Raw genomic sequence first — 17,879 nt, forward strand, 5'->3', positions numbered from 1 at the left:
AGAATCTTCTAGAAAACAATGCATCCATCCTCCAACAGAAGGAGAAACATTGTCAACAGCATGCAGCATTGCCAACCTGTCAGGAATCACCCCAGAATTCACCTTCGAGATCTACTCCAAACCTCTGCTGAGGAGGGGCTGACCATGCAAGCCACTATGTGGGATAGCACCAGCCTAGAGACAGATAGACACCCCAGTTCAGGAGCCACAGAAAGCAATTCAGATGTCTGCCTTTGGGGGATGTTGTTAAGGTGGGGGGCAGTCTCAGACCAGAGTCTGGACCTGCATGGCCACTGCTGGACCCAGATCCCAGAATACCCAAATCAAACAAAGACTAGTAGCCCTGCCTCTCCCATGCACCGGCTCCCACCTGAGCAGAGGCTCAGTCCTTGCACAGGTAGATCTCCTGGAGAGAACACCTATGGTTCCTTCTGGAAATATCCTGGAAAGCAGAGACGGACACTCACAAGCCATGTCTGCTTCTCCAGATCTCTGGGGTGGCTTCCTTCTTCCATGGGGCATGGAGGCAGAGCTACCAGAACAAGGGCCTCTGGGTTCTTTGGGGGAGGAAAGCCAGTGACACTGCGCCCGTTAGTGTCATCTGCGCAGAAAAAGTAAAATATAAAGATGGAAAATATGCCCTGCTTCCTACAAATCACCCCGTTTAAATTCGAGATCAAAGGGCGTGGGGGTAGTGGGTGTGTCCACCATCACGGTGGCATGCCAGTGCCATGGTAAGGTTGAGTAAACTGCTTACGGGGAACTAGGGAAATGACTCCGTTGGTAAAAGGCTTGATGTGCAATCGTGATAAACTGAGTGTGATCCCCATGTAAAAAGCTGCACACTGCAGCTTATGTCTGTAATCTCAGCACTAGAGAAAGAGAGAGAAGAATCCCTGAGCTCCCTGGCCTAATGAAGAACTCCAGTTTCAGTGAGAGGCCTTTCTCTATGATGGGATTAATATAGTTTATTAACATATAATGTATTAAAGGGCTGGAGAGATGGCTCAGAGGTTAAGAGCACTGACTGCTCTTCCAGAGGTCCTGAGTTCAATTCCCAGCAACCACATGGTGGCTCACAACCATCCGTTATGAGGTCTGGTGCCCTCTTCTGGTGTGCAGATATACATGGAAACAGAATGTTGTATACACAATAAATAAATAAATTCTTTTAAAAAATGTATTAAAATATTTGATGATGAGCAATTTAGGAAGATACCCAAAGTTACCTCTGACCTACACACATACACACACACACACACACACACACACACACACACACACACACACACAAATAAATACTTCTTCTGTTCCACATCCTAGACTTGAAAACTGGGGACCCAGAAGAGACCCAGGCAGATGGTGGAGGGCACCCTTCATCCATGTGGCATTTGCTCGGCAGTGATACTGGAACACAGACGTAGGGATGGTTATTATGTCGAATGGCTTCTGTCTGCTGTGCCAGGCTGACTTAGCTGTACTTTTGTCTATAGAGTCACTTCCAACATGCCCATCCCGAGGCAGACGTCTCAGACCAAGTTCACATCTGAGGGTAAGCTTAATGTGCGGCCCAAAGCCCATCACCAGGGTGAGGTGTGTAGAAGCCAGTCTGAAGTCAGCATACCTGGTGTCTCAATCTCTTCACCTCTGCTGCCAAGAGGGCTGGGTATAAGGAGAGAGGATGGCCCAGTTGGACTGCGGTCAGTGGATCCTAAGGTTCATCTTTTCAACCAACTGGACAATGGCCGAGGTCCAGGCACACTAAGAAAAACAAATCATGGGAAGCAGAGTCATTACAGAGCAACATTTGGAGGAAAAGTTCCTCGCTCAGTGCAGTCACAATAAGGGCTGAGCCTCACCAGCTGAGCCTTTCCTGTGCTCATACCTGGGCCCGCTCAGGGAAGGAACTGGCATTGGCCCTTTGCAGGACCTCCAAAGACAACACTGTCTGCACCAAGAATCCTGTGCCAATGACCATTTTTGTATGTCAAAGAGCACCAAGAATCGCTCTTTGTGGAGATTGGCAAGGTCTTTGCTTAGACTTGGCCTGTTGAGATTTGAGCTATTTCCAAGAGTTGACCTCAAAACGTTGGGCTGATACAGAAGGCAGTGAGTCACTGCTCTCCTCTGTACCCATGTGTTCCAGAGAGAGGGATGGGTGCCCAGAGACCATGTCTGCTGCAAGAGAGGCACATACATAACCTAGCAGGCTTCTCTAAGCACCTACCATGTGTCATTGTCACAAGCCATCCACAGCCTCTATGCTGGGGGATATAGGTCATTATGCTCCAGGAGACAGACTCAGCGTGGTGATTCAGTAACATTGACCCGGGAAAGATTATAACTCTGATTCAGAGAGGACTGTCCAAGAAGGTTGACAGGCCCTTCAGCACAGCCCAGAGAGAGATGAGAAGGAAAATGACCCAGACTTACTAGGGGAGATGAAGAATGAAAGTCCAGTGGGCAAAGGAGGACATGGGAGAACATGGCTCCTCCTCAGTTGTCTTGAAATGCCTTCACTCACTTATTTGTTCTCCGAACCTTCTTTGAGCACCTACTGTCTACCTGGCTCTGGGAATCAGCCAGATGAAAACCTCAAGACTCCTCATTTGAGGGAGGAGAAATAAAGACAGAAAATGACCATCACAGTCCAGTCCATCCGTGCTTCTGAGGACCCCTGATGTGAAACTTCCCAGTAGCATCCCAGGAGAGGTACCCTGTGTTCTGGCACCCCATATTACTGGAAAGATACTCCCTTCTGGATCACTGTGGGAGCCTCAGGAAGACAGCCATCTGTCCATCCACCCAGTCAGCATCCATCAGCCACTCATTCAGCGTCTACCTGTACACCCATTCACACCCATTCAATAATCATTACTCCACCCACCTAGTCAACACCCATCTATCTATCCATTTAACACCCATCCATCCATTCAATATCCATTCATCTACCCATTCAATATCCATGCATCCACCTCCCCATTCAACACCTGTCTATCCCACACTCAATATCCATCTGACCATCCATCAATCCCCATGTTATGCACCCAAAAGCAGTCCAAAACCCATCCACCTGATCTTTATCTACCTACTCATCATCCATCATTCAATGTATACTTACACATCCATTCATGCTGCATCCAACATCAATCTGTCCCACTCATCCATTCAACATCCATCCACTGACACACCCATCCCTCCGTCTACTCATGAAGACATCCAGTGGGCCTCAACTGAACACCTTTTCCATGACAGACCCTAGAGAAGTTTCAATTGCCTTAAGCAGCCCTGGGGTTGTGAGACTTTAAGGAAAGGTAGAGGACAAGTTGTTTAGAATGAGTCACGCGGTATGGAAGTGGTTGACAAACAGCCAGTGCTCACTGCTCTACCCATCTGTACGTTTCTATTTTTACAACCTATAGCATATTTCTCAGATTACTGTGTGCCTCAGATACATGTCCAGCTGTGGCCATCCCTTGGGGAAACATGAGTTTTCAATGACTAGATGATGAGGTAGCCATTGAATGCAGCCTCACACACCCTGTATCAAGGTGACCCTCCTGCTGAGGGTGAGATAAGAAAGGCCAGGGACAGCAGAGTGGCCTGGGCTTTGCACATCACTGCCCTCTCTAAGGAGCAAAGGAGTGAGAGCTGCCACTTACAGCCAGGCTGCACCAAATTCTCCTGAAGTTCTACCAGACAGACCCTCCCCTGTGGTGGCTGCTGTGACAGTGATGGGAGTAACGGAGGGCAACATTTAACAGCCCGTCCTGAAGCTGTATGCCTAGGGTTCAGAAATCCCACTGGACACCAAGCAGGGATCCATTCTAGCAAGCTGAGTAGGGGGGCTCAGGACTGTCGGCGGGCTCCTCATTCTTGCATTCAATTCCCATGTATGAGGGCTTTTGTCAAACGAAGATCTGGGCTTACACCAAGGCCCTGCTCCCACAGGCCTGAGATCTCATGTGGCCCCAACCACATGTCAGTGGCTAGCCCTCCATGGGGAACTCCTCCCGCATCCGCTGTGGGGGTTGCTATGTTCACAAGTGCTGCAGTTTGTCACCATCTAAAAGCCAAAGAAAGGTTATGTGTGACACCTCCCAGGCCCTGCCTGCCCTCAGAAGAGCCACTTCCTGTTACAAACCTAGCACTGCACCCCCTGAACAGGGGTGTGGCCACAAGCATTTGGTTTGGGGTTGTGGGATCTTAATATATTTTATGATTAAGAAAAAAAAAAAACAAAGAAAGCCAAAGTGCCTTGCTTTGGAAGGTCAGGGCCAGGTCTGTGCCAGCGTGCAAGCTCCAATCTTGGGGCTATGCCTGGCCTGTTCTTGACTGAGAGGAAACGTGGACTTGAAATACTGCTGAAGTTATGAGTTTGAACGGCATCAGCACTGTTCTGGATAGACCAAACCAGCAACAGCAGCCTGTGTCTCTCCTCCCATCAACAGTCTGAGATGGGACTCTGGCCCCAACCCTCCCAAGGACAGCTGTAGGCGATGTGGCTCCAAATTCGAGAAGACACTGAACACTTAGGGTCTTCTAAGGGAGCATTTAACAGCCCGTCCTGAAGTTGTATGCCTAGGGTTCAGAAGTCCCACTGGGGACTGTGTGGTGGGGACTGTGCAAGTCACCTGGGGACCTGGATGATTTTCTCAGAGGCCTTTGTAAAAGCACAGGGTCCCAGACAGCTTGCTTGTGATCTGGGGTCAGTCAACAGTAGCAGAACCAGAGATGGGCTCTTACCGTGTGAGGAGCAGAGCACGAGTGGAGTGGGTTGAGCTTGGCACGCAGAAGAGGCCCCTGTGAGCTGGTACTTGTTGGGAACATCCATGGGGGAGTGAGAACATTTATACCCATGATGCCTTCGGGTACTGTGCCTCTGGCGTTCAGAAACAGTGCTCTTTTGTTGGTAGGATCCAAGGAGTCCCTATAAGACTCACATCTGGGCAAGTAGACGCTATGACTCTAGCAGTCCTTATGAGCAGCAGGATTCATGGTCATTTTCCTTATAGGTTCAGGCTCACTCCCTCCCCCAATCCTTGTCTTCCACACACCAATTGGAATACCATCCCTGTGCTTGCTGCTAGGATCAGGTTGTGACGTCAGATGTTTGACTCTGAACAGCTGTTTATGGACTGAACTTTTGCAAGGAGGTTGAGTTCACCAAAGTGTCCTCTTTGAGTGTATCTTGTGTGACAATCAGGTGGAGTGACTGTCAGCCTTGGCTTTGAGAAGCTGGAGCCGCCTGGAGGAGGCCCTCATGACAAGAATCCCGGTTCCGCCTCTTAGAAGTGGAGGCAGCAACAATCTAGACATGCCCAGTGCTAACCACCCTCCACACAGTCCCCAGAGAAGGCACATGGGTCACGTGCATTCTGAAGACTGAGGAGCGCTCCTTCTTGGAGCATCAGTGGCGATAGGCACTAGTCTCAAGAGTAGACACACAGGTTCGGCTCCTCCAAGAGTCAGCAAGCCCCACCACCATCAGTGTTCAGAAATACGTGAACATAACAAGAATGTTGACTAGTACCTCCAACAGGCTGCTCAGAGCTCACTCTGTGTGCAGGTAGCCAAGGCCTGGAGAGCAGAAAAAGGCTCTCTGGCTTCCTAAGTGGACATTGAGGCAGGACCCAAGACAAGAGCGGCGAATGCTCAATGCTGGCTCCCCAGAGGGAGAGATGGCCACCCAAACCATCTTATATTCCCCTGGGGGCAGAACATCCACTTCCAAGTGTTCTTGTCCACCCGCGGCTGGTGGTGGACGTGTCTGACCTGCCAGCCCCCAGCTTTCAGCAGGTCTTCTCCTGCCAGTTGCCGATAGTCTCCTAAGATGCTTCTCTGCTGGCCCCTTCTGTGTCTCATACCTCTGCTTTGTGGAACACACAGAATGCTAGCGTGAATCACCAACTTGACCTTTTATTTCTTGTGGCTCGGGCTTGCAGCCCATGACCGATGAGACAAGCCACAGATGCCAAGATGGTTGAGCCATGTGACCCACCTCAAACACCCCACTCAGGCCACTGTGTGCACTGTGGGGACGGTGTGAGGGCCATTGAAGGACGTCCTTGGTGGCTTTGCAGCAAGATCACAGGGAAGGCTGGTGATCCAGCCTCTGCAACAGGCATCAAGAAGAACCCTCCCAGCCCCAGGCCTCCAAGGCTCCTCTGCTCTTCTATTGTCTACCTGAGATTCAGGTGTATGAGTCCCCTAGCGGCTTCGTGTCCCTTAGTCACCCAAGTCCTTTTCCACTTCACCTTCCTGCCCTCTTCCTTCAGGCAAAGTTCAAAGATGCGGGTGGGAGGGTCATTCCCTGCCAGGTGGAGCCTGGGCCAAAAAGAGTAAAGAAGGAAAGGAAGAGGTAAAGTTCGCACAGCATAGAAGGGCTGGAAGGCACAGAGATACAGGTGAGGACAGTACAAAGAGGAGGTGAGCGTCAGGCTGGATGCACAAGGTGTGTACCCTGGGGCTCCACGGCACAGGGTGGCTGAGGACGTGGGCAAGCTCAGCTGTGAGTCTGAGATGTTTGCGAACAGCCTATAGAGTCTCAGAGTCAGAAAATTGGGTGCAAGAATGCCAGGAACCTCACAGTGTTCACAAGGCATTTGGACATCTGAGTGACTTCTGGTGTGTGGCTTCCTTCAGATCTTCAAAGGCCTGTGTGGGGCTCAAATGCTAGAAAAACGTGGGATTCAGTGACTTTTTTATGACATGCATTTCTTGATGTGGCTTTGAGACAAGGGGATCTGCCCATGACTGACACAGGAGCCAAGTTCTCCAGGTGTGGAATTCAGATGTCACCAGCACCTATCAGCAGAGTCCCTGGTCAAGCAGCAGCCCTCTTTTGGCAGCATCCAAACCCTGAGCCATGTTCTGGGGTCTGTCCAAGACCCTGTAACTCTATCTCTTGCCTCCATTGTGCACCACTGCCCTGGCAACTGTCCAGTGGAGGCCAAGGTCAGAAGGGGGATAGAAAATCCCAGACAGCTTCTTCCAGGAATGAGTCCCAGAAAACACATGCCACAACTCTCTCCCTCCTATTCCTCGATTCCCTCCTGCTCAGCTTGAACAGATGGGCCCTGACCTCCTGGTCTCCACAGCCAGGCTCCTGTCTGCTGGCAGCAGTAGGCCCCATCCTGCCGCCGTGTTTCTGCTTAGCACTTGGTCATGTCACCACCAAGCCCATAATGAGCGTCAGTTCCAGATTTATGAGCTCATTCAGGCTCCATGTCCGCCACACCGAGGTGTCTCCAGAAGGCCTACCCTCCTCTTTCCATCACAAGAATGGACTTTCTGTTTTGGCTCCTTATGAACGTCATAAATCATAACCATTGTGTGTGTGCTCACACATGTGCCTCTACGTATCTGTGTGTGCACATGTGTTCATGCTAGTGTGTGCGCCCAGGTGTGCCTGCAGGTGTGGAGAAGGGCAGTGGGACACCCATCACACTGTGAACTTCTAGGACACATGCTTGCAGCCACAGGGCATAGGCCAACAAGGTGACCCCTACGGCCTCACTCCGTCCTGCAGGCTGGGAATCCATTAGGTGAGCTGACGACAGACGTCTCTGTATTCCCGCATGTGTGCACATCCCAGATGGAGCCAGGCCCTGGCTATGCCCATTAAATGTGAAAGAGTTAGCCCAGCGGAGAGCCACAAATTAAAAGTGCAGGAAACCTCAAATGATGTGCAAAAAAAATTGTCAAGGGTAAGAGGATTTTTTTTCCATCTCTTCGTTTCTTAACTCAGCATTTCTGATGGGGGTGATTGATGAGCTGGGGAAGCTGGCAGGAACACGGGGGCTGAGAGGCCAAGTGGGGGCAAATGGGCAGAAGGGCCACTTCCACCAGCAATTATGGGAGTCCGCAGGCTCAACCCCAACAACTCCAGAGCCAGGCTTTCAAGTGGGTAGAGCCCAAACTCCAAATCTGGACGGTGGTTCAGCTCCACTGCCACAGCAAAAGCAGCCAAGAGAACACAACCACCCTTGATCATGACTGTTCATATCTCATGTATGAACAGAACCTAACACATGAGCCCTCGTTCTCTGGTTCTCTGTGAGGTCTCAGACATCCTTGGAACTATCAAAGCTACACAGCTCCCGCTAGAGCTTAGGTGCAAGCAGAGGCCAGACTCCAGATCAGGAAGGCTGGGCCAATGTTGTTACCTCTAGAGTCAGGTCCTTGGCACCTGCTACCCCCAGTGCAGTCAGGAACATGTATGTTCTCAGCTGCCTGTGGCTGTAGACTTGATACTCTGACACCAAGGCCTTTCTCTCGGCATCCTAAGAACCACTAAAGCCCAGCAAATATTGGTCAGAGTCCCAGTGGGCCACCCGAAGTCCCCTCAGCTAGGAAGTGGCACTTAGGCTCTGTCTCTGTGAGCATGTCAAAGCCCTGCTTCAGAGGCAACAACGCCAGGGACCTGTAAGGAGCCAGGCCTGCTTGGTGGGTTTCAGATCTTAGAGGATGCTACCCCTCCCCTAGTGTGTAAATTGCTCCTGAGAGACAGAAGCCTGGATAGGTCACAGACCAGAGCCAACAGCAGTAGCTACCTAGGTCACCTTCTCATAGGAGTGAATTTGTCTCTCATAGGAGCGAATATGTCTTTTTCAGAAATATACCAACTGACCCATGACTATGACCCAAGTACATGTATGCACACACACACATGCACACACACACACACACATGCACATGTGTACACATATGAGTAAAGATTCTTGTGTATACACATATGTACATGCATCTATATAAATAAACGCACATGTTTACACACACACATACCCACAGGGTACATAGCCGAGTATGTATAACCAAACATGTGCATACATGTACATACTTTGCATGCATGCATGTATCCATAAGACTAGCTGGATCTCAGCAAGCTCCCAAGGACTTTAACAGAGTTGTTACAAGATAATTAGTAAAGATTGTCCTTGGAGAAATAGGCCTCAACTCTGAGAAATTAGCAGCCAAACTCCAGGAAAGTCCTGGGGACAGAGCCCTGTATGAAGACATGCCCACTCACGGCATTGTTAACCAGCTCCCCCAGGCCCTGAGCCATAATGGAAAAAAGCAGAGACAGAAAATTGAGAAAGATACACACAGACTGAGGGACAGGGAACTAGAGACAGGACCTGGGATTCGGCACCATCTGCCTAGAGGTCTGTGTGGCAGGATCCACAGGAAGTCCCCGACCCCCCTGGCAGGAAGGAAGGGGTCCACTGGTCTCTGGGCAGCTACCCCTTCTCAGTCGTGTGTCTCAGGAGGGGAGTGAGCTGCCTTATCAGGTAGAGGTCCCGTGACCTATGGGTGACCTCCTTAGCAGTTTCCTGCCGAGTCATCAGTCGGGAAGAGAGTATGCCATGCCTAAGAAGGGTGCTCCCCATTTGGGCTTGGTAGCCTGAGCCCACTTCTTAGAGAATGGGGGGCTGCCCTCCTGAACGCCAGCCCTTGTGGCCTCAACATATGGCTGCTGTTCACTCTGCCTCCATGTTCTTCTGGCTGTGGGGATCACCCAGTGGTGTGGTTGGGCTGGCCCTGAATTGGAGCATGGCAGGCTCCAAGGGTAAGGACCAGGGAAGGCTGCATCTAATCTGAGTGGCAGGGCTGTGAGTGAACTCCCGGTGTCCTGGCTAGGGTGAGACAGTCTCTGCTGGGCTCAGTCACCTGGGGAGGTCTCCCTGGACACCCCTCCCCTGAGCCCCAGAAGAGAGGGAAGGCCACACCTCTATCCTAGTGTCTCTAGAGTTGAGGGTCCTGGGTCTCAGGAAGGAGTGTTTCAGTTTTGAGAGAAAAGTAGGGGTCCCAGGCTTGGGGACTCTGACTCTGTGCAGGGTGCACTCTGCTTACCCCAGCATCTGCACTTTGGGTGTCTCCCAGGCACAGAATACAGTTGCTTCATGGCCTCATCCACAGCCAGGCTGGAGTGGTAAGGCCTCTTAGCTGATTCTGGGCTGAGGGAGCATGAGGGCAAGTGGTTGAAGGCCTCGGCCACTTAAACCCAAGTCTCTGTCTGATGGAGTCGTTGCTTGGCCCCATCCCTGCCCCTGCTGCTGCATGCTTCCCGAGAGTCCACTGGACACCCAAGGGAGCACACGGAGCCCTGGGATCGGGCATTACAATGTGTTACTGTACAAGGTGCAGTCATGCCCCCGGGATCCGCAGGGCCTCCTGCTCCATACTCCAAGTCTCTCCTACCCGGCTGCCATTCTTTGTCAGAAACCCAGAGGTCGCTGACAGGCGTCAACTGGGAGACAAAGCATTCTGAGGAGGAGAAAGGTCCACTTCTTACCTATGTGTTCAGGGTCTGACTTAGTGTCAGAGTCCTTGGGGACAAGGGAATGGGGGGGTGCACAGAGGCAGGGCGCGTGGCTTCATTGCTTTGTGCTGGCGCTGAACTTTTCAAAAGAAGAAGTCTGGTGTCTGCCACAGGTGTACAAGGATCTTGAAAAGTGTGTGCTGAGTGGCGAGGTGTCCACCTGAATAGAGCCCCTCCCGCTGCACCCTCACTGGGCACTTCAAACACCCATTACTCCTGCCTGCTTGGACTCTCCTATCTATCTGGCCACCCCTTCCCACCTGGAGATGCCTGCCCCAGGGCACTCGTGCTCACCAACCTCTCTTCAACCATCCTGCCCGTTGTGTGCCTAGTTAGCCATCTCAGCTGCTGTTGGCTTCAAAGGCTTTGAATTTGGGCGTGCCATAGGCACTGAACAGAGTGGGCATGAAAGGGAAGGCTTTGCTGCATCTGCAGCCACCAGCCCGTGGTCCAGATCTTCTTGCAATCAACCCTCAGGGTGGGGGCTGGAGGTGGGTGGGGGACACACAGACCTGCAAACCCTGAGTCTCTGAAGAGAGTTCAGAAGACAGCAGCAACAACAAAGCAAAGCCAGTGCCAGGCCCGCCTGTTGTGCAGGACGTGGTGAGGAAACGATGTTTGCATGCTGGCCAGCATCAAACTGAAACTTTCCAGTTTTAAGGAAAGGAAATGTTTTTCTGGCATTCGGGTGATGTGCCATCTGACAGGAGCATGTCTACACAGGCACACGTGTGCACGTTGGCTCATGCGTACATGCACACTTGGACACACACACCCAGACTCAGGCGCAGCTGCACGCCCTGGTCACACCTTTACCTTCAGAAATGTTTTCTGTAGCTCAGCACCCCTGCCGTCCTTAGCAGAGGGCTTCTGTCAGACAGGAGGCTCTGCTTTCTCACACCTGGAAAGCTCGCTGGAGACCACTCATTGCCTGGCCTGACTGTGAGCCGATGTGTAAGAACAGGAAAGGCTACCCTCTTCTCCACCAATCTCCTGGTGGCTCCTGGGACCAGGCGGGCTGGGTGGACAGGGCCTCTCTGGTTCATAGGACTGGCTGAAGGTCTCAGGCGACCTGCCTGAGCCTCTGATGCCAGCGCAGCGTGACACAGCACACAGGGCCCCTCTGACCCTGGTGCACTTCTTCCCCAGCAGATCTCTGAAGACTTGAGCAGTGAGAAGTTCTGCGTGGATGCCAATCAGGCCGGGGCTGGCAGCTGGCTCAAGTACATCCGTGTAGCGTGTTCCTGTGATGACCAAAACCTCACCATGTGTCAGATCAACGAGCAGGTAGGTCTGTGATGGTCACTGTCCCCACGAACTGTCCTTAGGAGACAGGGGACCCAGGAGAATGGTTGTTGAGGTGCAGGTCAGCCGAGCCTCTGGTAAGATCATGGGTTAACTGCTAAGTTCTGTCCTGCCACAGGGGGTGGGTGGCCATTTGATGCCTGCCCAGCATGGGTTACCTGAAGACTTAGCTACCCCCAGAATACTCTATGAGAGCAGAGACCACAGAGCAAAGGTCAGAAGTACTTGTCTGGGGCTGATGGGATTAGCGAACCAGAAGCCGTGATTTTAATGGGCCAGCTGGAACAGACAGAACTGCTACTCACAGGGTCCATATTCCCAACAAATGCCAAGAGACATGGGAACCAAAGGGAAGGAACCTTGCCTAAACAGCCCTGGTCAACCAAAGTTTCCAAAAGGGTCCATACTGGCCTGTCTAATGGCACAGGGATGCTTCCTAGACCAGGAAAAATGCCCAAAGTCCACAAGTCATAGTCATGGCATAACCTACTACCAAGGACATGGGCTTGCATCGGCATGGCCTCCCTTCTCTCTAGGAGCAAACTGAACTGACCATCCTGACTTCTGCCTCAGTCCCCCCAAAGGCTGGGGAACCTCCAGTCCTGAGCTCAACTCTTTGGAACAGGAACCCCCATAAGTTTTCTGTTTCCTCTTGCGCCATGGCTTGCCGCTGACTGCATTCCCAGGGCAGGGGTGCAGACCTGCAAGCCCATCAGGAGAAAGGATACTCGGTTTCTTTCCGATCCGCTAGGCACTGTGACCAGCACTGCTTTGTCCGTTTTGTAGCTTCTAGTTTGACCCTGCAGACTTCAGTACCCCCAACAAAGTCCTGTGTTCTCAGAGCGTTGGCTCCTCTGGGGACCAGCTCCCAGACCATCCCAGCAGAGCAGTTTATTTTTGCCTGTGTCTTAGGGCTACAATGTGAGATTTTGTTGGGGGACAATGGGGGTCCATTTACTTTAAAAACAGTTCTCAAAGACCACGTAACAAAGGCCCCATTCTTGTGTTGCCTGTTCAAGCTGTCTAAAGTGGCTCAAGGCACTTGACTCTAGAGAAATATTTTGCATTTACAAAGGCAACAGGAAAGATCCAGGGAGGCCCCTAGCCCTGCACACTGCCTCGCAGCACCCCTCCAGAGCTGTCTCCTGTCTCTTGGGCATGATTTGGACTAGCAATGGATCCACCAGACACTTGCTGGTTCCAGACAGAGTCAGGACCAGGGAGGAACTCTGCTGCCAAGACTCCCATGGCCTTTGACGAGAACCAAAAATTTTGAGAGAAGGAAAAAAGACAGTTTTCTGATGGAGGAACTTGGAGCACAGAAATAACAACCATGACATTAAAGGGAACATAGAAGAAAAACCTCCTGCTTCTAGGAAGAAGAGAGAGTGATGGAAAACTGGACTTAAGGTGCACGGCTTGGCCCAGCCCCCTCCCAAGCTCGGGTCCGCAGAGCACAGAGCCCTGGGAAGCATGAGGCGGGAATCTGCATGCAGGGGTGGGCTTCCTTCCGTGAGACGCTGGTAGAGCAGTGAGAATACAGGTTTTGTTACCTGGGAAACAGATGCTAGAACTTAGCTGGAATGGAACAGTGAGGCGTGAGTCTTTGTGGGGTGAGCTTTTTAGAAAGCACACAAAGTATAGTCCTCTCAAAGAAAAACTGGCCTTCAAAATCTTTTTTAAAAAAATCATTCCAGGGAAGTTTACTTAAACTACCATGTAGGGTTTAAAGAGAAGTGATTGCCTTGCAGGGAATTCTCTTTTCATTTCAGACCCTGGGCAAGAATGCTCCAGGTTAGAGTGATTTACATCCTTGAACTCCCTGCATCCTTTTGAGTCAAAGCCACTGCATCCCCAGCCCCGTGCCCTGTGTCCTGTGTCCTGTGTCCTGTGCCCTGTGTCCTGTGTCCTGCGTCCTGTGCTCTGTGTCCTGTGCTCTGTGTCCTTTGCCCTGTGTCCTGTGTCCTTTGCCCTGTGTCCTGTGCTCTGTGTCCTGTGCCCTGTGTCCTGTGTCCTGTGTCCTGTGCCCTGTGTCCTGTGTCCTTTGCCCTGTGTCCTTTGCCCTGTGTCCTGTGCCCTGTGTCCTGTGCCCTGTGTCCTGCCTGTTTCCTGTGTCCTGTGCTCTGTGTCCTTTCTTTGCCCTGTGTCCTGTGTCCTGTGTCCTGTGTCCTGTGCCCTGTGTCCTGTGCCCTGTGTCCTGTGTCCTGTGTCCTGTGCCCTGTGTCCTGTGCTCTGTGTCCTTTGCCCTGTGTCCTGTGTCCTGTGTCCTGTGTCCTGTGTCCTGTGCTCTGTGTCCTTTGCCCTGTGTCCTGTGTCCTGTGCCCTGTGCCCTGTGTCCTGTGTCCTGTGTCCTGTGCTCTGTGTCCTTTGCCCTGTGTCCTGTGTCCTGTGCCCTGTGTCCTGTGCCCTGTGTCCTGTGCTCTGTGTCCTTTGCCCTGTGTCCTGTGTCCTGTGCCCTGTGTCCTGTGTCCTGTGCTCTGTGTCCTGTGCTCTGTGTCCTGTGCCCTGTGTCCTGTGTCCTGTGTCCTGTGTCCTGTGTCCTGTGTCCTGTGTCCTGTGTCCTGTGCCCTGTGCCCTGTGTCCTGTGTCCTGTGTCCTGTGTCCTGTGTCCTGTGTCCTGTGCTCTGTGTCCTGTGTCCTGTGTCCTGTGCCCTGTGCCCTGTGTCCTGTGTCCTGTGTCCTGTGTCCTATGTCCTTTGTCCTGTGCCCTTTGCCCTGTGCCCTGTGTCCTTTGCCCTGTGTCCTGTGTCCTGTGCTCTGTGTCCTGTGTCCTGTGTCCTGTGTCCTGTGCTCTGTGTCCTGTGCTCACACACTTGCCTGCGTTGCCTGACTAGATTCAGGCCAGACTTACCTGTGCCTCCTTACTGCTGGCTGGCTCTCATCTACGTGGCCTTGCAGGGTGAATTCCCTCTGTCTTATGCCCATGCAGGACGATAAACAACCCCGTGTTCAGAAGGAACTGGAGATTTAGGCAAATGCCACCTCTGGAGGGTCCAGAGCCAAAATCGACCCCCCAGTCCTGGGGCAGTTCCTACGCCTAAACCTCACAGTGAGACCCCTCCACTCTGAGAATAGAGCCCCCTTCTCCCACCCTCTTCCCTCTGGCACCCACAGACTCACAGCAAATATTCACTAGTTAAATGAAATGATTCCTGAAAGGAAAAAATAGATTTCAGACTAGTTGTTATTCTCCCCAAAACAGAAACATGTAGATATGTACACACACACACACACACACACACACACACACACACACACACACCTGTTCCTTTCTCTCCCTTTCCCTCTCTCTCTCCTCCTTTTCCCAGATGTCCACAGCCTACATATAATCAATCACTACTTCCTGGCCATCCCATGAAGACAGTTGTCGCTACAGAGTAGCACTTTGACCCTCTCAATGGCTGAATTAAACTTCCTGGAGACACTACTAATAAAAAGATCCCTGAAGACAGACTTCTCTTTCAGAAGGAAACACTGAAAATGTCGATAGTGTTTCTTGGCTTCTCTTCTCCCTCCTGAGAGTGTCTACAAAAATGTGTAGGCAGTTAGGAACACCACACACCCTTGGGCACATACACAGTACATGTACATACCTAAACATACAGCCATCTGTATAATTGCATGTACTATGAACACACGTGCACATGTACACAACACTCCTGAGACAGCACAGACCCTGAAGGGAAGGAGCCCATGACCAAACAATCTGCATTGCAGAAATGGTGCTGTGCAGGACACTCAGTGAGGAAAACACATCAAGTCAGGAAAGCATAGGCCTTGCTCATTCACGGTGCAAGATGCAGGGCCTCAGCTCCATCATCCAAAAGAGACAGAAGAGCCAGAGAATGTCCCAGCATCTTAAGAGAAAGTTTTGGGAGCTACAGTCACCAGAAGTAATGAGTCATACAACATACGGAGGAGAGGTGGCTCTAAACTGAAGACATGGGTCAACATGAAGAAGGGAAACCCAGGACCCCTAGACCTGGGCTTAAGTCAACTTAGAAGCCTGGATTTCCAGTGTCCCATGTCCTTGGGAGAGACCCACATGTCAGTTGCACATAAAAGACCAAGGGAAACACACCTCTGTCATCATCACGGGCCTGCACCTGTCCCTGCTGTCTGCTGCCCTATCTGTGACCCAGATAGGCTCTGGAGGCAATGGTGGCACAGCTCCTGGTTCTCCTCAGCTCCCAGATGCTGAGAGTCCTCTCAGCACAGCCACATGCCCTCACACCAGCCTTGCCTGGCGTGTTCAGACCTGCCTGGGACCAGAAGACAAAGGTTATCTTTGTATTTGCTCCTCTGCGGCTTTTGGAGCTGGAGATGTGTGCATGAGAAGTGAGCCCAAGACTCCAAGGGGCTTCGCTCCCATCAGCTTTCCTGAATCTTCCCTCCAATGTCTAGCCTCCTGGTGCCTTGACTGTGGGTGCATGTGAAACAAATAGCCCCTTCTCCAGTAGAGCTAGCCAGGCTTCATGCCCCGTGTCCATCTCAGATCCCGCCCTACCTGGTGACACTACAGGGAAAGTCATGGACCCTGTACCCAGTTTCCCTTCTGAGCTATGAGATTCCCCTCCTGGAGCTCTGTAGCTCCTGGAGTCCTCTTTCCAGGCAACCTCAAGCTCATGAGAAGGGACTGGTCCCGTCCCTCATGTTCACCTAGGAATCCTCTTCCTTATGATTCTGAGAAGGGGAACCAGACAGCAGAAGAGACCATGGTAGACCTTGGCTTTTCCTCCTGTCTACACAGAGGCCACAGATGGCCCTTGGCCAAGAGTACACCTGGCCCCTGAAGACCAATAATTTTCCTGCTTTTGAAAAACAAAGGCTTTGGGGTGACCCATCTGGTAAGAACAACATGCCCACTGTAGAGATGGGGACCAGGGCTTTTGCCCTGGCATTTGGGGGGTAGTGAAGCCACAGACCTAGAACATTGCCAGATGCCAAGCAGTCATTTGGGGGGGGGGGTTTTCCCTGTCACTGCTGTCTGAGCACGAGCCTGAGGGCAAACAAGCACCCATGGGTATCTCAGTTCCCTTTGGACACCTGAGGAGGAGCCCCCGCCTACCCCTTCTGTCAAGACCTCTCTCTTTGGAGAATTCAAAGCATCCAGGTCACCCCTGGTTATAACTGGGAGCAAATGAGTTGGTTTGAAACACTTAAGGATACACAAGCAGCATCTGTTACCGAATCTGTTTTAATGTTAAGAAAGAAAAGGAAAGCTTGGGAATACTGTGCCCTCAGGAAGAAGCAGGGGTAGGCAGAGATCTATTCACAGAGGGACTATTTTCTCTTTTTCACGAATTGCCTCAGCAGGTTGGGATGGTGGGTAGAGGAGGATTTACTGGTCAGCAGGCTGAGGGTGGGGGACGGGCTGAGGCCATGCTTTCCAAAAGCCTTGGGAGAGGCCTGCTGCTCTGGATTCATACAGCTGCTTTCATTTGTAAGAACAACCCAAGCTTGTGCTGTCTGTAGAGCGCCCCAGTATTCCATGGCAGGGCAGAGCAGCCAGGGTGCCATGCCTAGCCTGTGGCTGGAAGCCTGAGGCAGTCACAGCCAACAGAGCTCAAGAGCAGGTCTGCCTACAGTTGGAGAGCAGCCCCTCTTGAATGTATTGAACAGGGTGTTTAAGCGGGACCTGGTCAGGAGCTGTGCATCCAAGTGTCCATGGGGATGGCCCTGCTCCTTCACAAAACCTTGGCCCAGTCAAGCCTGGTGACAGATGGATCCCCACCCAGAACCTCTTTAGCTGTGTGGTGTGTGATCTGCTAGGGATGATTTTTTTTTTTGAACAAGGTCATCAGGCTCTGAGCCCCTGGCCTTTCCTGACCCCTCTTGCTTTCTTCCTACGTCATTTTAAATGAAAAATCGTGTTTTTGTTGTGGTCCTTTGGAATGGCAGCTCCAAATAGCTCAACACAGTTTTCTCTTTGAAAAGAAGCAAGGTGTGATTAGAGAATGTGTTGAGCCTTTCTTAACCAATGGACAAAACACTTTCAAAATCCAGTGCAGCCCCGGTGGGATGTGTCACCGTAAAGGCACTGGCCACCTGAATTGGTAACCTGAGTTCAGTACCTGGAACCCACGTAGTGTCAGGAAATAACAAACTTCTGCAAGTTGTCCTCAGTCCACACACACACACACACACACACACACACACACACACACACACACACACGATGTAACTTAGATTTTTCTTAATCCTTAAAAAAATATGTCAGATTTGTTTTAATTCAGAAAAACTGTCACCT

The 17,879-nt window shown here is 51.5% G+C and overlaps 1 protein-coding gene across 8 annotated transcripts in view; it reads left to right on the forward strand.

Moving 5' to 3' along the window:
* Prdm16 (PR/SET domain 16) overlaps window positions 1-17,879 on the forward strand; it is a 320,716-nt gene that overhangs the window by 262,652 nt on the left and 40,185 nt on the right. For 5 of the 8 annotated variants that reach the window (XM_027398486.2, XM_027398493.2, XM_027398488.2 and 2 more), the window contains exon 4: window positions 11,474-11,611. In XM_027398486.2, the coding sequence (XP_027254287.1) occupies window positions 11,474-11,611 (138 nt within the window). The remainder of the gene's footprint in view (window positions 1-11,473; window positions 11,612-17,879) is intronic. The other 3 variants (XM_027398487.2, XM_027398490.2, XM_027398492.2) reach the window with 1 other exon arrangement.

This window comes from Cricetulus griseus, chromosome 2, assembly GCF_003668045.3.
Source record: "Cricetulus griseus strain 17A/GY chromosome 2, alternate assembly CriGri-PICRH-1.0, whole genome shotgun sequence".
Classification (NCBI taxonomy): Eukaryota; Metazoa; Chordata; class Mammalia; order Rodentia; family Cricetidae; genus Cricetulus; species Cricetulus griseus.